This window comes from Hemitrygon akajei, chromosome 7 (assembly GCF_048418815.1).
Source record: "Hemitrygon akajei chromosome 7, sHemAka1.3, whole genome shotgun sequence".
NCBI lineage: Eukaryota > Metazoa > Chordata > Chondrichthyes > Myliobatiformes > Dasyatidae > Hemitrygon > Hemitrygon akajei.
In genome coordinates this window covers 134,282,136-134,299,361 of record NC_133130.1, presented here as the reverse complement: position 1 = coordinate 134,299,361, position 17,226 = coordinate 134,282,136, and the positions used below count along the sequence as shown (strand labels likewise).

The following is a 17,226-nucleotide window of genomic DNA, read 5'->3' as shown; positions in this document are numbered from 1 at the left end:
GGCATGGATGGTGGAACTCTAATTCTTTGAAAGGAAACCTCATCAAAACATACAAACTTCTACACAGAGAGAATGGTTTCCCTCATTTGGGAGTCTAGAACCTGGGCTCACAGTCTCAAATGTTCATGTTTTATGTAATATTTATGTGGCACAACGAGGCCATTCAACCCATTGTGTGTATGCCAGTTTTCAGACTCTTCCATTTCTCTCATTCCCTGTTAACAATTCTTTTATATACACCTAGTCAAATCCTCCCTGATTCTCCAGCCACCTACACTCAGGACAGGTTACAGCAAATATTTGGGACCCTGGGGCAAACCATTTAGTGTAGGGAGAACACACAGCTTCCATACAAACGGCACCAGAGGTCAGGATATAACTCAGGTCCCACTAGTAGCTGTGGCCCTCAGTTGCACATGATGGGTCAGCCATTTAGGATAAAGTGAAAAGGAACTTCACCACTCAGAGGGTTGAGGTTCTACACAAAACACTACGCAGCTCCTGTATTTGAATGCATTCACAGGTTTCTGGTTAACAGAAAAATAAAGCAGTACCTCAATACGGGAAGAAAATGGTATCAAAGTAAAAGATCGGCCAGTTTTGATGAAGTGTGGAGCAGGCTCAAAAAGCCAAAAAGGCTACTACTGCTTCTATTTAGACCATAAGACATAGGAGCAGAATTGAGCCATTAGGCCCATCGAGTCTGCTCCACCATTTCATCATGGTTGATCCATTTCCATCTCAGCCCCAATCTCCTATCTTCTCCCCTGTACCCCTTCATGCCCTGACTAATCAAGAATCTATCAACCTCTGCCTTAAATATACCCAGTGACTTGGCCTCCACAGCCATCTATAGCAACAATATTCCACAGATTCACCACTCTCTGGCTAAAGAAATTCTACCTCAGTTTTGTTCTAAAAAGGATGTCCCTCTATTTTGACGCTGTGTCCTCTGGCCTTAGACTTCCCCACTATAGGAAACATCCTCTCCACATCCATTCTATTGAGGCCTTTCAATATTCAATAGATTTCAATGAGATCCACCCTCATTCTTCTGAATTCAATTGAATAGAGGCCCAGAGCCTTCAAGTGCTCCTCATATGATAAGCCTTTCAATTGCAGAATGATTTTCTTGAACCTGCTTTGAACCGTCTCCAATGCCAGTACATCCTTTTTAGACAAGGGGCATCACATCACGTCTCTGACGTGAAGGTCAATTTCATGTTCATTATAGCTACAGAATCATACATTCTTTTCAATCTAACTGCTCATTTGTTAATAAAGGAGATTCAGTTATACAACTTAATGAAATGTGGAGCAGGGTCAAAGGGCCACGAGGGCTACTGCTGTTTCTATTTGTAATGTGTGGGTCAACGTCATGTTCATATATCTATATACTGTATCTACATCCTTCTTAATGTAACATGCTCATTGGTCAATAGAAGAGATTCAGCTGATACAAAACTATCCTTCTTTGATAGCAAGTAGGACAAAGGCACCACATGAATCCAATTTTCCACTATTATATAAAAGCATCTCTAAAAGGTGCAAACACCCACCTCCAAAAACAGCTAGCATTTCAAAGGTTCAAAGGTCAAATTTAATGTCAGAGAAATGTATACAATACACATCCTGAAATGCTTTTTCTTCGCAAACATCCACAAAAACAGAGAAGTGCCCCAAAGAATGAACGACAGTTAAACGTGAAAACCCCAAAGTACCCCCCAGCTCCCCCTCCCGCACATAAGCAACAATTCCCCTCCCACCACCAGCAAAAAAACAAGCATTGGTACCATCACTGAGCCCAAGCGTGTGCTAAGCAATAGCAAAGACACAGACCAAAGTTACCCCAAAAGCTTCGCATTTCATCCAAAATTCCGCAAACCACAGGTTCTCTCTCTCCCTGGCAAGAGAGAAGGAGGTGTCCCCCATTTTCACAGTGAGTGGGAGACATAACAACAACCCGCTGGTTTACGATCTTTTTGTATTTAAATAGCACCTTTAATGTTGCAGAAGCATCTCAAAGTTTTTTCCACAAGTGCATTATTAGCAAAAAATTGATGCCAGACCACAAAGGGTGGCATGGGAGCATTGTGGTTAACACAACACTTAACAGTACAGGCGATTCCTGTTGCTGCCTGTAAAAAGTTTGTATGTTTTCCCCATGACCATATGAGTTTCACCTGGGTTTTGCGGTTTCCTCCCACAGCCTAAAGACATACCAGTTAGGAGATTAGTTGGTCATTGTAAATTTTCCTGTGATTAGGCTAGGGTTAAAATCGGGGAATTGCTGGGCGGCGCTGTTCGAAGGGCTGGAAGAGCCAATTTCGTGCTGTATTTCAACAAATAAAATAAAAACAAAGTGCGAGGGCAGATGATCAAAAGCTTGGACAAAAGAGATGGAAAAAGAAAGGAAATGAAATGGCAAGGTAGAAAGCTTTAGGGAAGGAGATGCAAACCTTGGGTACCATTGGCATGATCAGCAACAGCAGATCAATTAAGTCCAGGGAAAATCAAGAGGCCAGAACTGGAGAGCACAGAGGTCTTTAAGTGGAGTGAAAGGAGTAGTGTTGAAAAAAGTGAAAGGGTTTTAAACCACAATGAGTATAGTAGAGCTGGTGATTAATGTGTTTAGAAGCAGTGAAACCATGCAGGATCTGGTATTGATAAAAGGACAGTTTAATATTGTGGTATTGCTTAAAGAGTGTCAGGAGTTGGTTAGTGCTTGGCTCTCTTTCCTTTTAGAGGACAGAATGAAGAACTCCAATTAGGAACAAGCAGGATTCATCAATCCAGCAGGGGACAAAGCATGATTGTTAGTTTCAGCCACACGAGCTGAGACAGGGGCACAGTCAGGCATCTATTCAGTAAGTATTTCTACAAATAAGTCATCATCATCATTATATGCCAAGCCGTATCATGTAGGTGATCAAGGTCTTTCCATGACCATGACTGTTATTGGCAGATTTTTCTACAGAAGTGGTTTAACATTGCCTTCTCCTGGGCAGTGTCTTCACAAGACGGGTGATCCCAGCCATTATCAATACTCTTCAAAGTAACCCAAACCATAGCTTGTGATATGCACCAGCTTCTAATACGACCATCCCCCACCTGCTCCCGTGGCTTTGGGAGGAGGGGGGCTAAGCAGGTGCTACATCTTGCTCAAGGGTGACCTGCAAGCTAGCAGAGAAAAGAATGCCTTACACCTCCTTTGGTAGAGATGCATCTCCACCCCACCACCCGACAAATAAGTAGGAAGTTCAAAATCAACTGATAGCACATACGTACTTAAATATGTCCCGTACGTTGATAACTTTGCGAACTCGCTCTGAAATCTCCCATGCAATCCTCTCCATAAGGGGCACCATTCGTTCATCTTTGTTGTAATGGCGAGAAATAATCCAAACCATCCTTAAGGCATTCATCATGGAAGGGATTGTATCCAGGACAACTTGAAATCTTGTTCCTTGTGAAAGATTCTAATACACAGGGATGCATGTTAAAAGCCTTCATTTTGTAAACAAGAAAATAAAACTGAACATTGCTCACTGAATACTGCACATCACTTTTATTTATTTTTTTATTTACTGAGGTACAGCATGGAATAGGCCTTCTTGCTCTTAGAACCACACCCCCAACAACCCCGATTTAATCAAAGCCTAATCACGGGACAATTTACAATGACCAATTAACATACCAACCATTACATCTTTAGACTGTGGGAAGAAACCGGAGCACCCAGAGAAAACCCACAAAGGGAGAACATACAAACTCCTTTCAGACCCGCTGTACTGGAAAGCATTGTACTAACCACTTCGCTACCGTACCACTCCAGCAAGCATGCTAAAATTGAAAACAGATGAAAGAAATGAAAACAGTAGTAAAGACAAGTTGGGTCAGAGGATCTGTTTCTATGCTGTATGACTCTAATAAAGAATGAAAAAAATCTTTGGGCATTCCAGAGATATAACACCTTCTGCAAGAAGTTCTCATGCACCTCATTTTTAAATGACTACCCCCTAATCTTGTAATTATGTCCTCTTGTTCAAGATTTTCTCATTAGTGGAAACATCTCAATATCTTCCTTGCAATGCCCCCAAGGATCTTCTATGCTTTAATAAGAACATAAGATATACGAGGAGAATTAAGCCATTTAGCCCATTAAGCCTACACCACCATTTCATCCCGGCTGATCCAATTTTCCTCTCGGTCCCAATTTCTTGCCTTCTCATCATATCCCTTCATACCCTGACCAATCAAGAATCTATTAACCACTGCCTTAAACATACATATAGACTTGGACTCCACAGCTGCCTGTGGCGAAGAATTCCACAGATTCACCACTTTCTGGGTAAAGAAATTCCTCCTCATCTCTGTTCTAAAAGGATGCCTCTCTATTCTGAAGCTGTATGCTCTGGTCTTAGACTCTCCCACCAGAGGAAACATCCTCCCCACATCCACTCTATCATGACCTTTCACCATGCGACAGGTTTCAAAAAGGTCACCCCTCATTTTTCTAAATTCCAGTGAATACTGGACCAGAGCCATCAAACAGTTCTTCATATGACAAGCCATTCAATCCTGGAATCACTTTCATGAACCTCCTTTGGATCCTCTCCAGTTTCAGCACATCTTTTCTAAGATAAGGGACCCAAAGCTGCTCACACTACTACAAGTAAGGCCTCACTAGTACTTTTTAAACTCTCAACATTACATCCTTGCTTTTATATTCTAGTTCTCTTGAAACAAATGCTAACATTACATTTGTGATGCACCATCAATAACTCTCGGAGACGTGAGGCGAGATATAGGCTTTTATTGGCTGGAAGAAAGAACAAGCAGCAAATGACCACCTCACTACATCCTGGAGACTGAGAGGCCGGGGCTGTGTCTCCAATCGCCTTTATACCAGGGTCTGTGGGAGGAGCCACAGGAGCAGTCAGCGGGGGGGGGGGGGGGGTGGGCGTGTCCAGACAGGTATATGTAGTTCACCACAATTTGCCTTCCTCACCACAGACTCAATCTGCAAATTAACCTTTAGGGAATCCTGCACAAGGAGTCCCAAGTTCCTTTGCACCTCCGTGTTTTGTATTTTCTCTCCTTTTAGAAAATAGTCAATCCTTTCATTTTTCTGCCGAAGTGCATGATCATATACTTCCTGATGCTCTGCTGCATCTGCCATTTCTTTGCCTATTCTCCTAATCTAAGCCCTTCTGTAGCCCCTCTACTTCCTCGAAATTACCTGCTCCTCCACCTGTCTTCACATTGTCTGCAAACTTTGCAATAAAATCATCAATTCCATCATCCAAATCATGAACGTATAACATGAAAAGAATCGGTCCCAACATAGACTGCTGTGGAACACCACTAGTCACCAGCAGCCAGCCAGAAAAGGCTCCCTTTATTCCCACTCTTTGCCTCCTGCCAATCAGCCACTGTTTTATCCATGCTGAATCTTTCCTGTAATAGCATGGGCTTGAAGCTTGTTAAGAAACCTCATATATGGCATTTTGTCAAAGGTCTTCTGAAAATCCAAGTATAAAACATCAACCAATTTTCTTTTGTTTATCCTGCTTATTATTTCTTCAAAGAATTCCAACAGCTCTGTCAGGCAAGAATTTCCCTTGAGGAAACCAAGCTGACTACAGCCTATTTTATCATGTGCCTCCAAGTACCCCAAAAACACATCCTCAACAATCAACTCCAACTCTTCCCAGCCACTGAGGTCAGACTAACTGGCCTATACTTTCCTTTCTTTTGCTTCTCTTCCTTCTTGAAGGGTGGAGTAACATTTGAAATTTTCCAGTCTCCCAGAACCATTCCAGAATCTAGTAGTAAAAGAATCACTACCAATGTCTCCACAATCTCTTCAGCCACCTCTTTCAGGATCCTGGGCAATTCATTGCACAACACCCAATCCAGAACAGCTGATCCCCTGGTGGGCTCGACCATGAGTTGCTCTAAAAAGCCATCTCATAGGCACACTAGAAATTCCTTCTCCTGGAATCCAGCACCAACCTGTGATTTTCACAATCTACCTTGATATTGAAACCCCCATGACTATTGTAACATCACTATTTTGACATGCATTTTCTATCTTCTTACTTCATACTTAATTTTTCTAAATTCCAAAGAAATAAATCTATATTGTTTGGAGTTGGGCAAAATATAGAGCATTGATTTGATAGGTGCTAGATAAATGGAAGTTCCAGCGTCATCATTTGTTGGCCAAATACATGCAATTATAAAGGCCATTCTTTCCTTTATTAAATAGAAAATATTGACCTAAATGACCCAATTCTGCTCCTGTCTTATGGCCTTAACACCTAACAAATCAATATTGTGCCATGTTGGCATTCAGGTCTTTGTGTGGATGGAGTATTTGTTCAAGTGTTTTGCATCTACCATTGTCCATGACTGGTTTCATGAGTCGGTGGTGAGGGACAGTTCAGATGCACAAGTATTAAAGTATCGGTTAGGTCATATTTGGAATACTGTGCACATTTATGGTCACTGCTTTACAGGAGAGGGCTTTAGAGATTCACTAGAATACTGCCTAAATCAGAGAATATTATCTGCAAGGAGAAGTTGTATAAGTTTGGACAACATCATGGACCACGGGCCCGGCCCTGTTCTTCACTGTTCTATGTTCTAGAGTCAGTTCAACTCAACAAATGCCAAAACTGTCCAAACAACTGTCTCAGGTTCTTGACAAACAAGGAGACCAAGTGAAGTTTTACCATTGGTCCTGTAGAAGAGTCTTGCACGTGTTCTCACAGAAAGAAATATTTCTGTTTTTATTTATCGTGAGTCATTTATACAGTTTTATTATCAAGTGAGTCATGTGTCTACTTGATGTACAAAGACCATATTTTCCCTTTACCTTAAAATGCCGTTCCAGTGTTGAAAGGAACCTGACGTTGTCTGCAGCTTCCACATGGTACTTGGTGAGATCAGCAATGATTAAATTGAAGTTCTGGATTAAACTCTGGTCAGATTTGCCCACAAACTTGGCAATCCGCTTCACCACAGGCAGCTTGAGCTGTTCACTTAGAGCACTGAGAGTAGCATTACGCTCACGCCAGAAATCAATTTCAGCTAGCGGACCGTTGCCCTAAGGAAGTGTTTAGATAAAACAGCATTTTTTCCCCACTTTATCTTCACAAGATAATATCACAACACCCACTTGCACTTCACAGAGAGTAAAAGTAATCAAACCACTGAAGATAGAACCATATGGCAGCATGCGTAATTTACAAAATTATCTCAGTCTTTAACATTACCAAACTAAGGGTCTTTATAACCATTACTTGTTACTACATTTAATGATTAGAAAATGTTGCTTACGCCATAAAGGAATTCCTGTAACTATATAGTGACAGAGCAGAGTACATGGCCAACAATGAGTGTGGGGAATGTAATGCTTCACAGTGCGGGTGCTGAAGAAGTTAACATCAACAGCAGAGAGTACCAATACGGTGCAGGGAGTATTGGTATTAATATTGTATGTTAACACAGACTGTGGTTAAAACATGAAGGCAGAAGTCGACCACTTGTCCCCCCACCCCTCATGTCTGAGACCAATCCAGCAAAATTTTGCTGTATTCCCTCTAAGCCAGGTACCTCCTTTCTTTGGTTAGTCGACCAAAAATACACAAGATATTTGTGGTGTTCTCTTACCTAGGCCCTATACATTTGCAATAAGGCTTCTTTATTTCCATAATCATCTGTCCTCTTAATCATCTGCTGTATTACACATTGGCTTTCACAGGACAATACAAGAGAGGAACAGGCCCTTCAGCCCACAACATCTATGCTGTCCAACATGCCAAATTAAACTAAACCAATCTCTCTGCACATGGTCCCTAGTCTTACCAAAGTTGCACATCTGCAACATAATGTCCCAGCTCCTGTACTCGGTGCTCTAACTGATGAAGGCAGCATGCCATCCTGTCATCTTGTCATCCTGTCTACAGTGAAACCACTTTCAGTGAACTATGTACTGTACTCCTAGATCCCTCTGTTCCATAACACTCCCCAGGGTCCAACCATTCACTGGGTTTCTACTCATCACATTCTACAGGGGGTGTATCGAGAGCATCCTGAGCAGCTGCGTCACTGCCTGGTTCGGAAATTGCACCGTCTCGGATCGCAAGACCCTGTAGCGGATAGTGAGGTCAGCTGAGAAGATCATCGGGGACTCTCTTCCCGCCATCACGGACATTTACACTACACGCTGCATCCGCAAAGGAAACAGCATTATGAAGGACCCCATGCACCCCTCATAAAATCTCTTCTCCCTCCTGCCGTCTGGGAAAAGGCTCCGAAGCATTCGGGCTCTCATGACCAGACTGTGTAACAGTTTCTTCCCACAAGCTATCAGACTCCTCAATACCCACAGCCTAGTCTGACACCTTGCCCTATTGTCCTGTTTATTATTTATTGTAATGCCTGTACTGTTTTTGTGCACTTTATGTAGTCCTGTGTAGGTCTGTAGTCTAGTGTAGCTTTCTTCATGTTATTTTTTTTAAGTAGTTCAGTCTAGTTTTTGTACTGTGTCATATAACACCATGGTCCTGAAAAACGTTGTCTCATTTTCACTGTGTACTGTACCAGCAGTTATGGTCGAAATGACAATAAAAGTGACTTGACTTGACTTCCCAAAATACAATACTTCACATTTATCTGAATTGAAAGCCATTTGCCAGTCCTTGACTGATTAAGATCTCCAGGTAATCCTTCTTCATTGTTTACAATACCACTAATTTGAGTTTCGTCCACAAATAATTCAATTTATTTATTTATTGAGACGCAGCACAGAACACGCCTTTCCGTCCCTTTGCGCAACACCACCCCGCAACTCCCAACTTAACCCTAGCCTAATCACAGCACAACTTACAATGACCAATTAACTTACCAACCAGAGCACCCGGAGCAAACCCATGTCGTTGCTGGGACAATGTGCAAACTCCTTACAGGCAGTGATGGGAATTGAACCTGAGTCACTGGTACTGTAAAGTGTTATGCTAACCATTACACTACCATGCTTATATAAGTAATGATTGATGAAGGTCCCAACACTAACCCAAAGCACAGCTTTCAGCACAAATAAGCCTGAGTCTGAGAAACAACCTTCAAGTATCCCTCTCAGCTTCCTACCATTGAGCCAATTATGAATCCAACTAGCTATCTCTCCCTGAATCCCACATGATCTATACTTCCAAACTGCCAGGATAAAGTCAAAAGCCTTGCTGTCCATTGCACTACCCTCCTCTAACTTTGGTTACCCTGCTTGAAAAATTCTTACAAGATTTGTCAGATATGATTTCTCATGCACAAATCCATCTGACTATCCCTGAAAAGAGATGACATGATACCAAATAAACATGAGTATCTCTTGAAAAGAATTGTACCAAAAGGTGAGATTTGTGTCCAGAGAATATTAATAACACCACTATTGGAATCTACAGAATAGACTGATGACAAGGGATATCTAGCAATAGAACCAGACAGTGTTACAAAAAGAGTTTTATGATTTCAGAAGTATTCATTTAAAACTTTCCAGTAATATTAAGATGAACTTGGATGGTAACTCAAGGTACCTGGGGTGTCTTTGTCAGCTGCTCTTCAAGAGCTGTAGTGATTTGCATCTGCCAGTTCATTATACTCTGTTCCAGCATTTCCCTTATAATTGGATCAAAAGCAAATTGGTCCAAATCTGCATCAAGGTCAATTGGAGGCATCTCAAGTTTGATTTCACCTGGTGAAAAGAGAAGGTAAACATTTCAAAAGCAAACTCTGGAGATGCTGGAAATACTGTGCAGGTCAGGCAGCATCTATGGAGGGAGAAATTGGGTCAGTACTAATGAAGGAGATATATTTGCTTGGAGGCTGGCATAAGATCTAGGTTTGTACCACAAATACAAATTCTACTCAAAATAGAAAAGGCATCAATATCTCTCTGCTCAGTGCTTTATTATAACCTAAACTCTTAGTTCAGGAGCAAACTGATGGGCTATGGGAAGCATTTATTACATTAACCACAACTAATTTGAGATATATCGGCAGGTTGAGTGGTGTCACAACATCCATCTCGCATTCAGCATCAGCAAGAATAAGAAAGTGATTGTGGACTTCAGAAAGAGGAGTTTGGGAGAACATACACTCATAGGTCAGCAATGGAAAGGGTAAACTAGTTTAAGTTCCTGCATGTATATATCTCAGAGGATCTGTCCTTGGCCCAACATATTGACTCAATCACAAAGAAGCAAATCAGTGACTCTACTTTGTTAGGAGATCTGGTATGTCACCAAAACATTCCTTCAAATTTCTACAGATATACAGTGGAGAGCATTTGATTCATTGTATCACAGTCCAGTTATGAATAATCCAAGGCACAGGTTTGCAAGAGCTGTAGGACAAGGGGAACCCTATCCCGAGTGGGGTGGCGGGCGGATGGGGTGAGGGCAGATGTGCGGGAAATGGGAGAGATGCGTTTGAGAGCAGAGTTGATGGTGGAAGAAGGGAAGCCCCTTTGTTTAAAAAAGGAAAACATCTCCTTCGTCCTGGAATGAAAAGCCTCATCCTGAGAGCAGATGCGGCGGAGACGGAGGAATTGTGAGAAGGGGATAGCATTTTTGCAAGAGACAGGGTGGGAAGAGGAATAGTCCAGGTAGCTGTGAGAGACTGTAGGCTTATAGTAGATATCAGTAGATAAGCCGTCTCCAGAGATGGAGACAGAAAGATCAAGAAAGGGGAGGGAGGTGTCAGAAATGGACCAGGTAAATTTGAGGGCAGAGTGGAAGTTGGAGGCAAAGTTAATAAAGTTCCCCTTGTCCTCACCTACCACCCCACCAGCCTCCAGGTCCAACGTATAATTCTCCGTAACTTCTGCCACCTCCAACGGGATCCCACTATCAAGCACATCTTTCCCTCCCCCCTCTTTCTGCTTTCCGCAGGGATTGTTCCCTACCCGACTCCCTTATCCACTCGTCCTCCCCATCCCTTCCCACCGATCTCCCTCCTGGCACTTATCCTTGTAAGCGGAACAAGTGCTATACCTGCCCTTACACTTCCTCCCTCACCACCATTCAGGGCCCCAGACAGTCCTTCCAGGTGAGGCGACACTTCACCTGTGAGTCGGCCTGGTGTGGTATACTGTGTCCGGTGCTCCCGGTGTGGCCTTTTATATATTGGTGAGACCCGACGCAGACTGGGAGACCGTTTCGCTGAACACCTATGCTCAGTCCGCCGGAGAGAGCAGGATCTCCCAGTGGCCACACATTTTAATTCCACGTCCTATTCCCATTCTGATATGTCTATCCATGGCCTCCTCTACTGTCAAAATGAATCCAAACTCAGGTTGGAGGAACAACACCTTATATACCGCACACAAAATGCTGGTGGAACACAGCAGGCCGGGCAGCATCTATAGGGAGAAGCGCTGTCGACGTTTCGGGCTGAGACCCTTCGTCAGGACTAACCGAAAGGAAAGATAGTAAGAGATTTGAAAGTAGTGGGGGGAGGGGGAAATGCAAAATGATAGGAGAAGACCGGAGGGGGTGGAATGAAGCTAAGAGCTGGAAAGCTGATTGGCGAAAGTGATACATAGAGCTGGAGAAGGGAAAGGATCATGGGATGGGAGGCCTCAGGAGAGCCCCTCCTTCCCTCGGGTCTCGGCCCGAAACGTCAACAGCGCTTCTCCCTATAGATGCTGCCTGGCCTGCTGTGTTCCACCAGCATTTTGTGTGTATTGTTGTTTGAATTTCCAGCATCTGCAGATTTCCTCATGTTTGCACCTTATATACCGGCTGGGTAGCCTCCAACCTGATAGCATGAACACTGACTTCTCTAACTTCCGTCAATGCCCCTCCTCCCCTTCTTACCCCATCCCTGACATATTTAGTTGTTTGTTTTTTTTCTCTCTCTCTCTCTGCCCATCACTCTGCCTGCTCTCCATCTCCCTCTAGTGCTCTTCCCCCCCCCCCCCCTTTCTCCCGAGGCCTCCTGTCCCAGGATCCTTTCCCTTCTCCAGCTCTGTATCACTTTTGCCAATCAGCTTTCCAGCTCTTAGCTTCATCCCAACCCCTCCGGTCTTTACCTATCATTTTGCATTTCCCCTTCCTCCCACTACTTTCAAATCTCTTAGTATCTTTCCCTTCAGTTAGTCCTGACAAAGGGTCTCGGCCCGAAACGTCGACAGTGCTTTTCCCTATAGATGCTGCCCGGCCTGCTGTGTTCCACCAGCATCTTGTGTGTGTTGTTCTAACCAAAGAATACTATTTTTAATTCCATGAGTATAACTACAGCTGCAGGTACATGGTGTGTGTCCAAATACAGAAGCAGATTAATGTTCAATTATACTAACCCTCAACTTGTTGAATGGTTCTGTGAACTTGATTTGCAAACTTTAGTAGAGTTATTAAGAACTCATCTCTGCCGAACTGAATACTTCGTGAATCGCCTCCTGCTCTCATGTCTGCAACACTTAGTTTCTCATACTGAAGCACTGCTGTACTCAAGAAACGGGATGAACCTCCCCTTGGATCAACAGCCTTACTGTGGTGATAAGCCAGAAGTGGCATAAAGATCTGCAAAAATAGAAAATGCAACATTGAGATTATCTCAGATTTGACAACTGTCACACCTTAGAATGCTTGCTTCAACAGTTTCATGCATGCATTCAACTAAAATATTGCTAGTCAGCAAAAATATCAACTAAACAATCAACAGCTCCATTTACTAGTCAAGAGAAAATAACAATCTATGAACTAACAACTAGCAAATTCACAAGCAATTTTCCAATAATAAAAATAGAAAATTACAACAAAACTCACTAAGTCTGGCAGTGTTAATGTTGATTAAAAGATACATCAACAGTCTTAAGATCCCTGCCATTTACTGATTTACTGCACGTCATTCCAGAATTTACCCTCCAATACTCATTTCCTCACATTTATCTGGATTAAATTGAAGCTGTCTCTGAAACACACACAAAATGCTGGAGGCACTCAACGGGCCAGGGAACATCTAGAAAAGAGCAAACAGCGAACCGTTTGGGCTGAGGTCCTTCATCAAGACTTGAAAGGAAGGGGAGAAGTCAAGAAAGAAGGTGGGGGGACAGGAAGAAGTAGTACAAGGTGGCAGGCGATAGGTGAAACTGGGAGAAGGGAAGGGAGTGAAGTAAAGAGCTGGAAAGTCAAGTGGTGAAAGCGATTGGAGAAGAGGGAATCTGATAGGAGAGGACAGAAGGCCATTGAAGAAAAGGAAGGGGGAGAAGTACCAGAGGGAGGTGATAGGTAGGTAAAGAGATGAGAGGGGGAACAAGAAAGAGGAATGGTGAAGGGGGGAGGAAGAGTTAGAGAAATTAATGTTCAAGTCATCAAGTTAGAGGCTACCCGGAAGGAATATAAGGTGCTGCTCTTCCAACCTGAGTGTGGCCTCATCGTGGCAGTAAAGGAAGCCATGGACTGAATGGAAATCTAGAATTAAAATGGGTGGCTACCAGGAAATCTGTTTTTTGTGACGGATGGAGCAAAGGAGCTCAACAAAGCGGTCTCCCAATCTACATCAGGTCTGACCAATACACAGGAGGCCGCACCAGGAGTACGGAATACGGTATATGACCCCAACAGACTCGCTGGTGAAGCGTCATCTCACCTGGAGGGACTGTTTGTGGTCCTGAATGGTAGTGAGGGAGGAGATGTAGGGGCAGGTGTGGCACTTGTTCCATGCAAGCAAGTAAATACTAGGAAGGATATTAGTAGGGAAGGACCAGTGGACAAGGAAGTCTCATAAGCAGCAATCCCTGCAGAAAGTGTAAAGTGGGGGGGGGGGGGGGAGGGAGCAGAAAGATGTGCTTGGTACTGGGATCCTGTTGGAGATGGCTGAAGTTATGGAGAATTATGTGTTGGATATGGAGACTAGTGGGCTGGTAAGTGTGGTGACAGGAGGATGGGATGATGGCAGATGTGTGCAAAATGGAAGAGATGCAGTTGAGGAGAGTGTTGATGGTGGAAGAAAGAAAGCCCCTTTCTTTGAAAAAGTGGACATCTCAGTTGTCTGGAATGAAAAGCCTCATCCTGAGAGCAGGAGTGACAAAGATGGAGAAACTGACAGGGAAGGAAGAGGCAGAGTTTAGATAGCTTCTTCCTCCCCTCCCCTTCCTTTCCAGTACTGATGAAGGGTCTTAGCCCAAAATGTCGACTGTTTACTTTTCCATAGGTACTGCCTGACCTGTTGAATTCCTACAGCGTTTTGTGTCTGCAGATTTGCTCATATTTGGATCTGCCTCTGCTCCACCCAACTTTCCAACTGATCAATATCCCACTGTATCCTTAAGACTGCTTTCTTCATCATCTGTGACTTCTACATTCTCATCCAAATCATTTATATATACAAACAACTAAAGTTCCAGCACCAATCCCTGAGACAAATGACTAGTTACAAATTTCCAGTCTGGAAACCACTACACACTGCCTCTATCAGCTGGCCAATTCTGGATCCTGTTTACCAACACATCAGATCCCTTGTGCCTTAATTAATGACAAGAGATTGGAGAGGAAAGACTATTCTATGGCACATAGCACCATGTCTCCAAATACAGTAGCATATCAGAGCCACTACTTCAACAGGTCAAGCTCCAATGTATGGGAATGGTGGCAGATTGTCAGATGTAACAATAAGTGGAGTGTATCAGCTGGAAAAACAGAGCCTCTGACTGAAAAGTACTAATTAGTCCAAGAGATGCCTTTGCATCAGGCGACATAGTTATGAACGACTAAGTGAGTTGGTAGAATTTCAGATGGAGCGAGAGGGAGTACAGGTGTGAGATACACCAGCTAGTTGAGTGGTGTCGCAGCAACAACCATGCACTCAGAAAGCCAACGCCCATTATTAAGGACCCCATCACCCAGGGCATGACCTCTTCTCATTGTCACTGTCTGGTATGGAGGAAGGAGGGAAAGGAGCTACTGCACAGGATGAAAAGAAGCTACAGAAAGTTGTAAAATTAGTCAGCTCCATCTTCGGTCTTAGCATTCATAGAATCAAAGACATCTTTAAGGAGCGTGCCTCGGACAGGCAATACTCTAATGATAAAAAACGTCAAAGTCAGCATGGTTTCTGTTAAGGGAAATCTTGTCTGACAAATCTGTTAGAGTTCTTCAAGGAAGTAACAAGCAGGGTGGACAAAGAAGAGGCAGTGGATGTCATTTACTTGGATTTTCAAAAGGTAATTGATAAGGTGCCACACATGAGGCTGCTTTACAAGATAAAATCCTGTGGCATTACAGGAAAGATACTGGCATGGATAGAGGAATGGCTGACAGGCAGGAGGCAGTGAGTGGGAATTAAAGGGGCCTTGTTTGGTTGGCTGCCAGTAACTAGTGGTGTTCCTCAGGGGTCAGTATTGGGACTTCTACTTTTCACATCATTTGACATGCTTTAGATGATGGAATTGATGGCTTTGTGGCAAAGTCTGCAGATGATATGACAATAGGTGGAGGGGTAGGTAGTGCTGAGGAAGCAATGCAATTGCAGCAGGACTTAGATAAATTGGAAGAATGGGCAAAAATGAGGCAGATGGAGTACAGTGTTGGAAAATGTATGATAATACATTTTGGTGAAAGGAATAATAGTGTGGACTATTATCTAAATGCCTTGCCCCCAGGCCTGAGTCGACATAGTAGTAGTATTATCTAAATGGGGAGAAGGTTCAAACAGCAGAGGTGCAGAGGTACTTAGGAGCCCACGTGCAAGACTCCTAGAAGGTTAATTTACAGGTTGAGTCTGTGGCAAAGCGGCAAATGCAATGTTGGCATTTATTTCAAGGGGAATCAAATATAAAAGCAAGGAGATAATGCTGAGGCTTTATAAGAGACTAGTCAGGCCACACGGAGTATTGTCAACAGTTTTGGGTCCCATTTCTTAGAAAGAATGTGCTGTCAATGCAGAAAGTCTAAAGGACTATGTTCACAAGGGTGATTCAGGGAATGAAGGGGTTACCATATGAGGAGCGTTTGACAACTCTGGACCTGTACTCACTGGAATTTAGAAGAATGTGGTGAGATCGCATTGAAACCTACCAAATGTTGAAAGGACTAGATAGGGCGGATGTGGAGTCGATGTTTCCTACGGTGAGGGCATCCAGAACTAGAGGGCCCAGCCTCAAAATTGAGGTGGCGACCTTTCAGAACTGAGGTAAGGTGGAATTTTTTTAGCCAGAGAGTAGTGAATCTGTGGAATGCTCTGCCACAGACTGTGGTGGAGGCCAAGCCCATGGGGATATTTAAGGAGGAAGTTGATAGTTCCCTGACTGGTCAGGGCATCAAAGGATATGGTGAAAAGCCAGGTGTATGGGTTGAATGGGATCCAGGATCAGCCATGATGGAATGGTGGAGCAGATAAGATAGGCTGAATGCTCCCATGTCTTATGGTCCATTATTAAGGACCCCCATCACCCAGGACATGCCCTCTTCTCAATGTCACTGTCAGGAAGGAGGTATAGAAGCCTGAAGGCACACACTCAACTGGAACAGCTTCTTCCCCTCTACCATCTAAACGGACATTAAACCCATGAACACTACTCACTTTTTAAGTTATTTCTGTCTTTACACTATTTAAATACTATTTAAATATACTTACTGAAATTGATTTACATTTTTTCTATATTATCATGTATTGGATTATACTGCTGCCACTAAGTTAACAAATTTCATGATGTATGCCTGTGATATTAAACCTGATTCTGATTCTGATTCTGGTAAGCATCTGAGACCTTTCAAAAGACTTGAGATAATTTCCATGGAAGCACATGGAACACAGGTATCCCTGGATAATACGTCAGAAACTAGTTAGGACTCTGTCTACCCAACCCAAGCAGTCTGCATACAATAGTGTGTCTGAGTTGGAAGGGTATCACAAATATTATTAAGTCCATGAGACCAAGTCAGACTTGAAGAGGCCATGAGCTGATTGAATCCACCCTTTAGATCTTTAGTTAGAATGGAAATATAGACAGCAGAGAGTAGGGTTTTAGGCAAAGTACTACATTTAGTGTGCTGATGAAAGGTCTTGGCCTGAAACATCAACTGATTATTCATTTCCATAGATGCTGCCTGACCTGCTGAGTTCATCCAGCATTTTGTGTGTGTTGCTTTCTTCCAGCATCTGCAGAATGTTTTGTGTTTATATTTGGTGGATTTTGTGATAGAGATAGTGTCACGG

General features: G+C 43.2%; 1 protein-coding gene across 1 annotated transcript in view; it reads right to left on the bottom strand.

Annotated features, from left to right (window-relative positions):
• dnah10 (dynein axonemal heavy chain 10) overlaps window positions 1-17,226 on the bottom strand; it is a 281,462-nt gene that overhangs the window by 235,716 nt on the left and 28,520 nt on the right. Inside the window, exons 6-9 of the mRNA XM_073052027.1 lie at window positions 12,368-12,590; window positions 9,603-9,760; window positions 6,884-7,114; window positions 3,289-3,479 (exon numbers count right to left, since the gene is read on the bottom strand). Coding sequence (XP_072908128.1) covers window positions 3,289-3,479; window positions 6,884-7,114; window positions 9,603-9,760; window positions 12,368-12,590 — 803 coding nt within the window. The remainder of the gene's footprint in view (window positions 1-3,288; window positions 3,480-6,883; window positions 7,115-9,602; window positions 9,761-12,367; window positions 12,591-17,226) is intronic.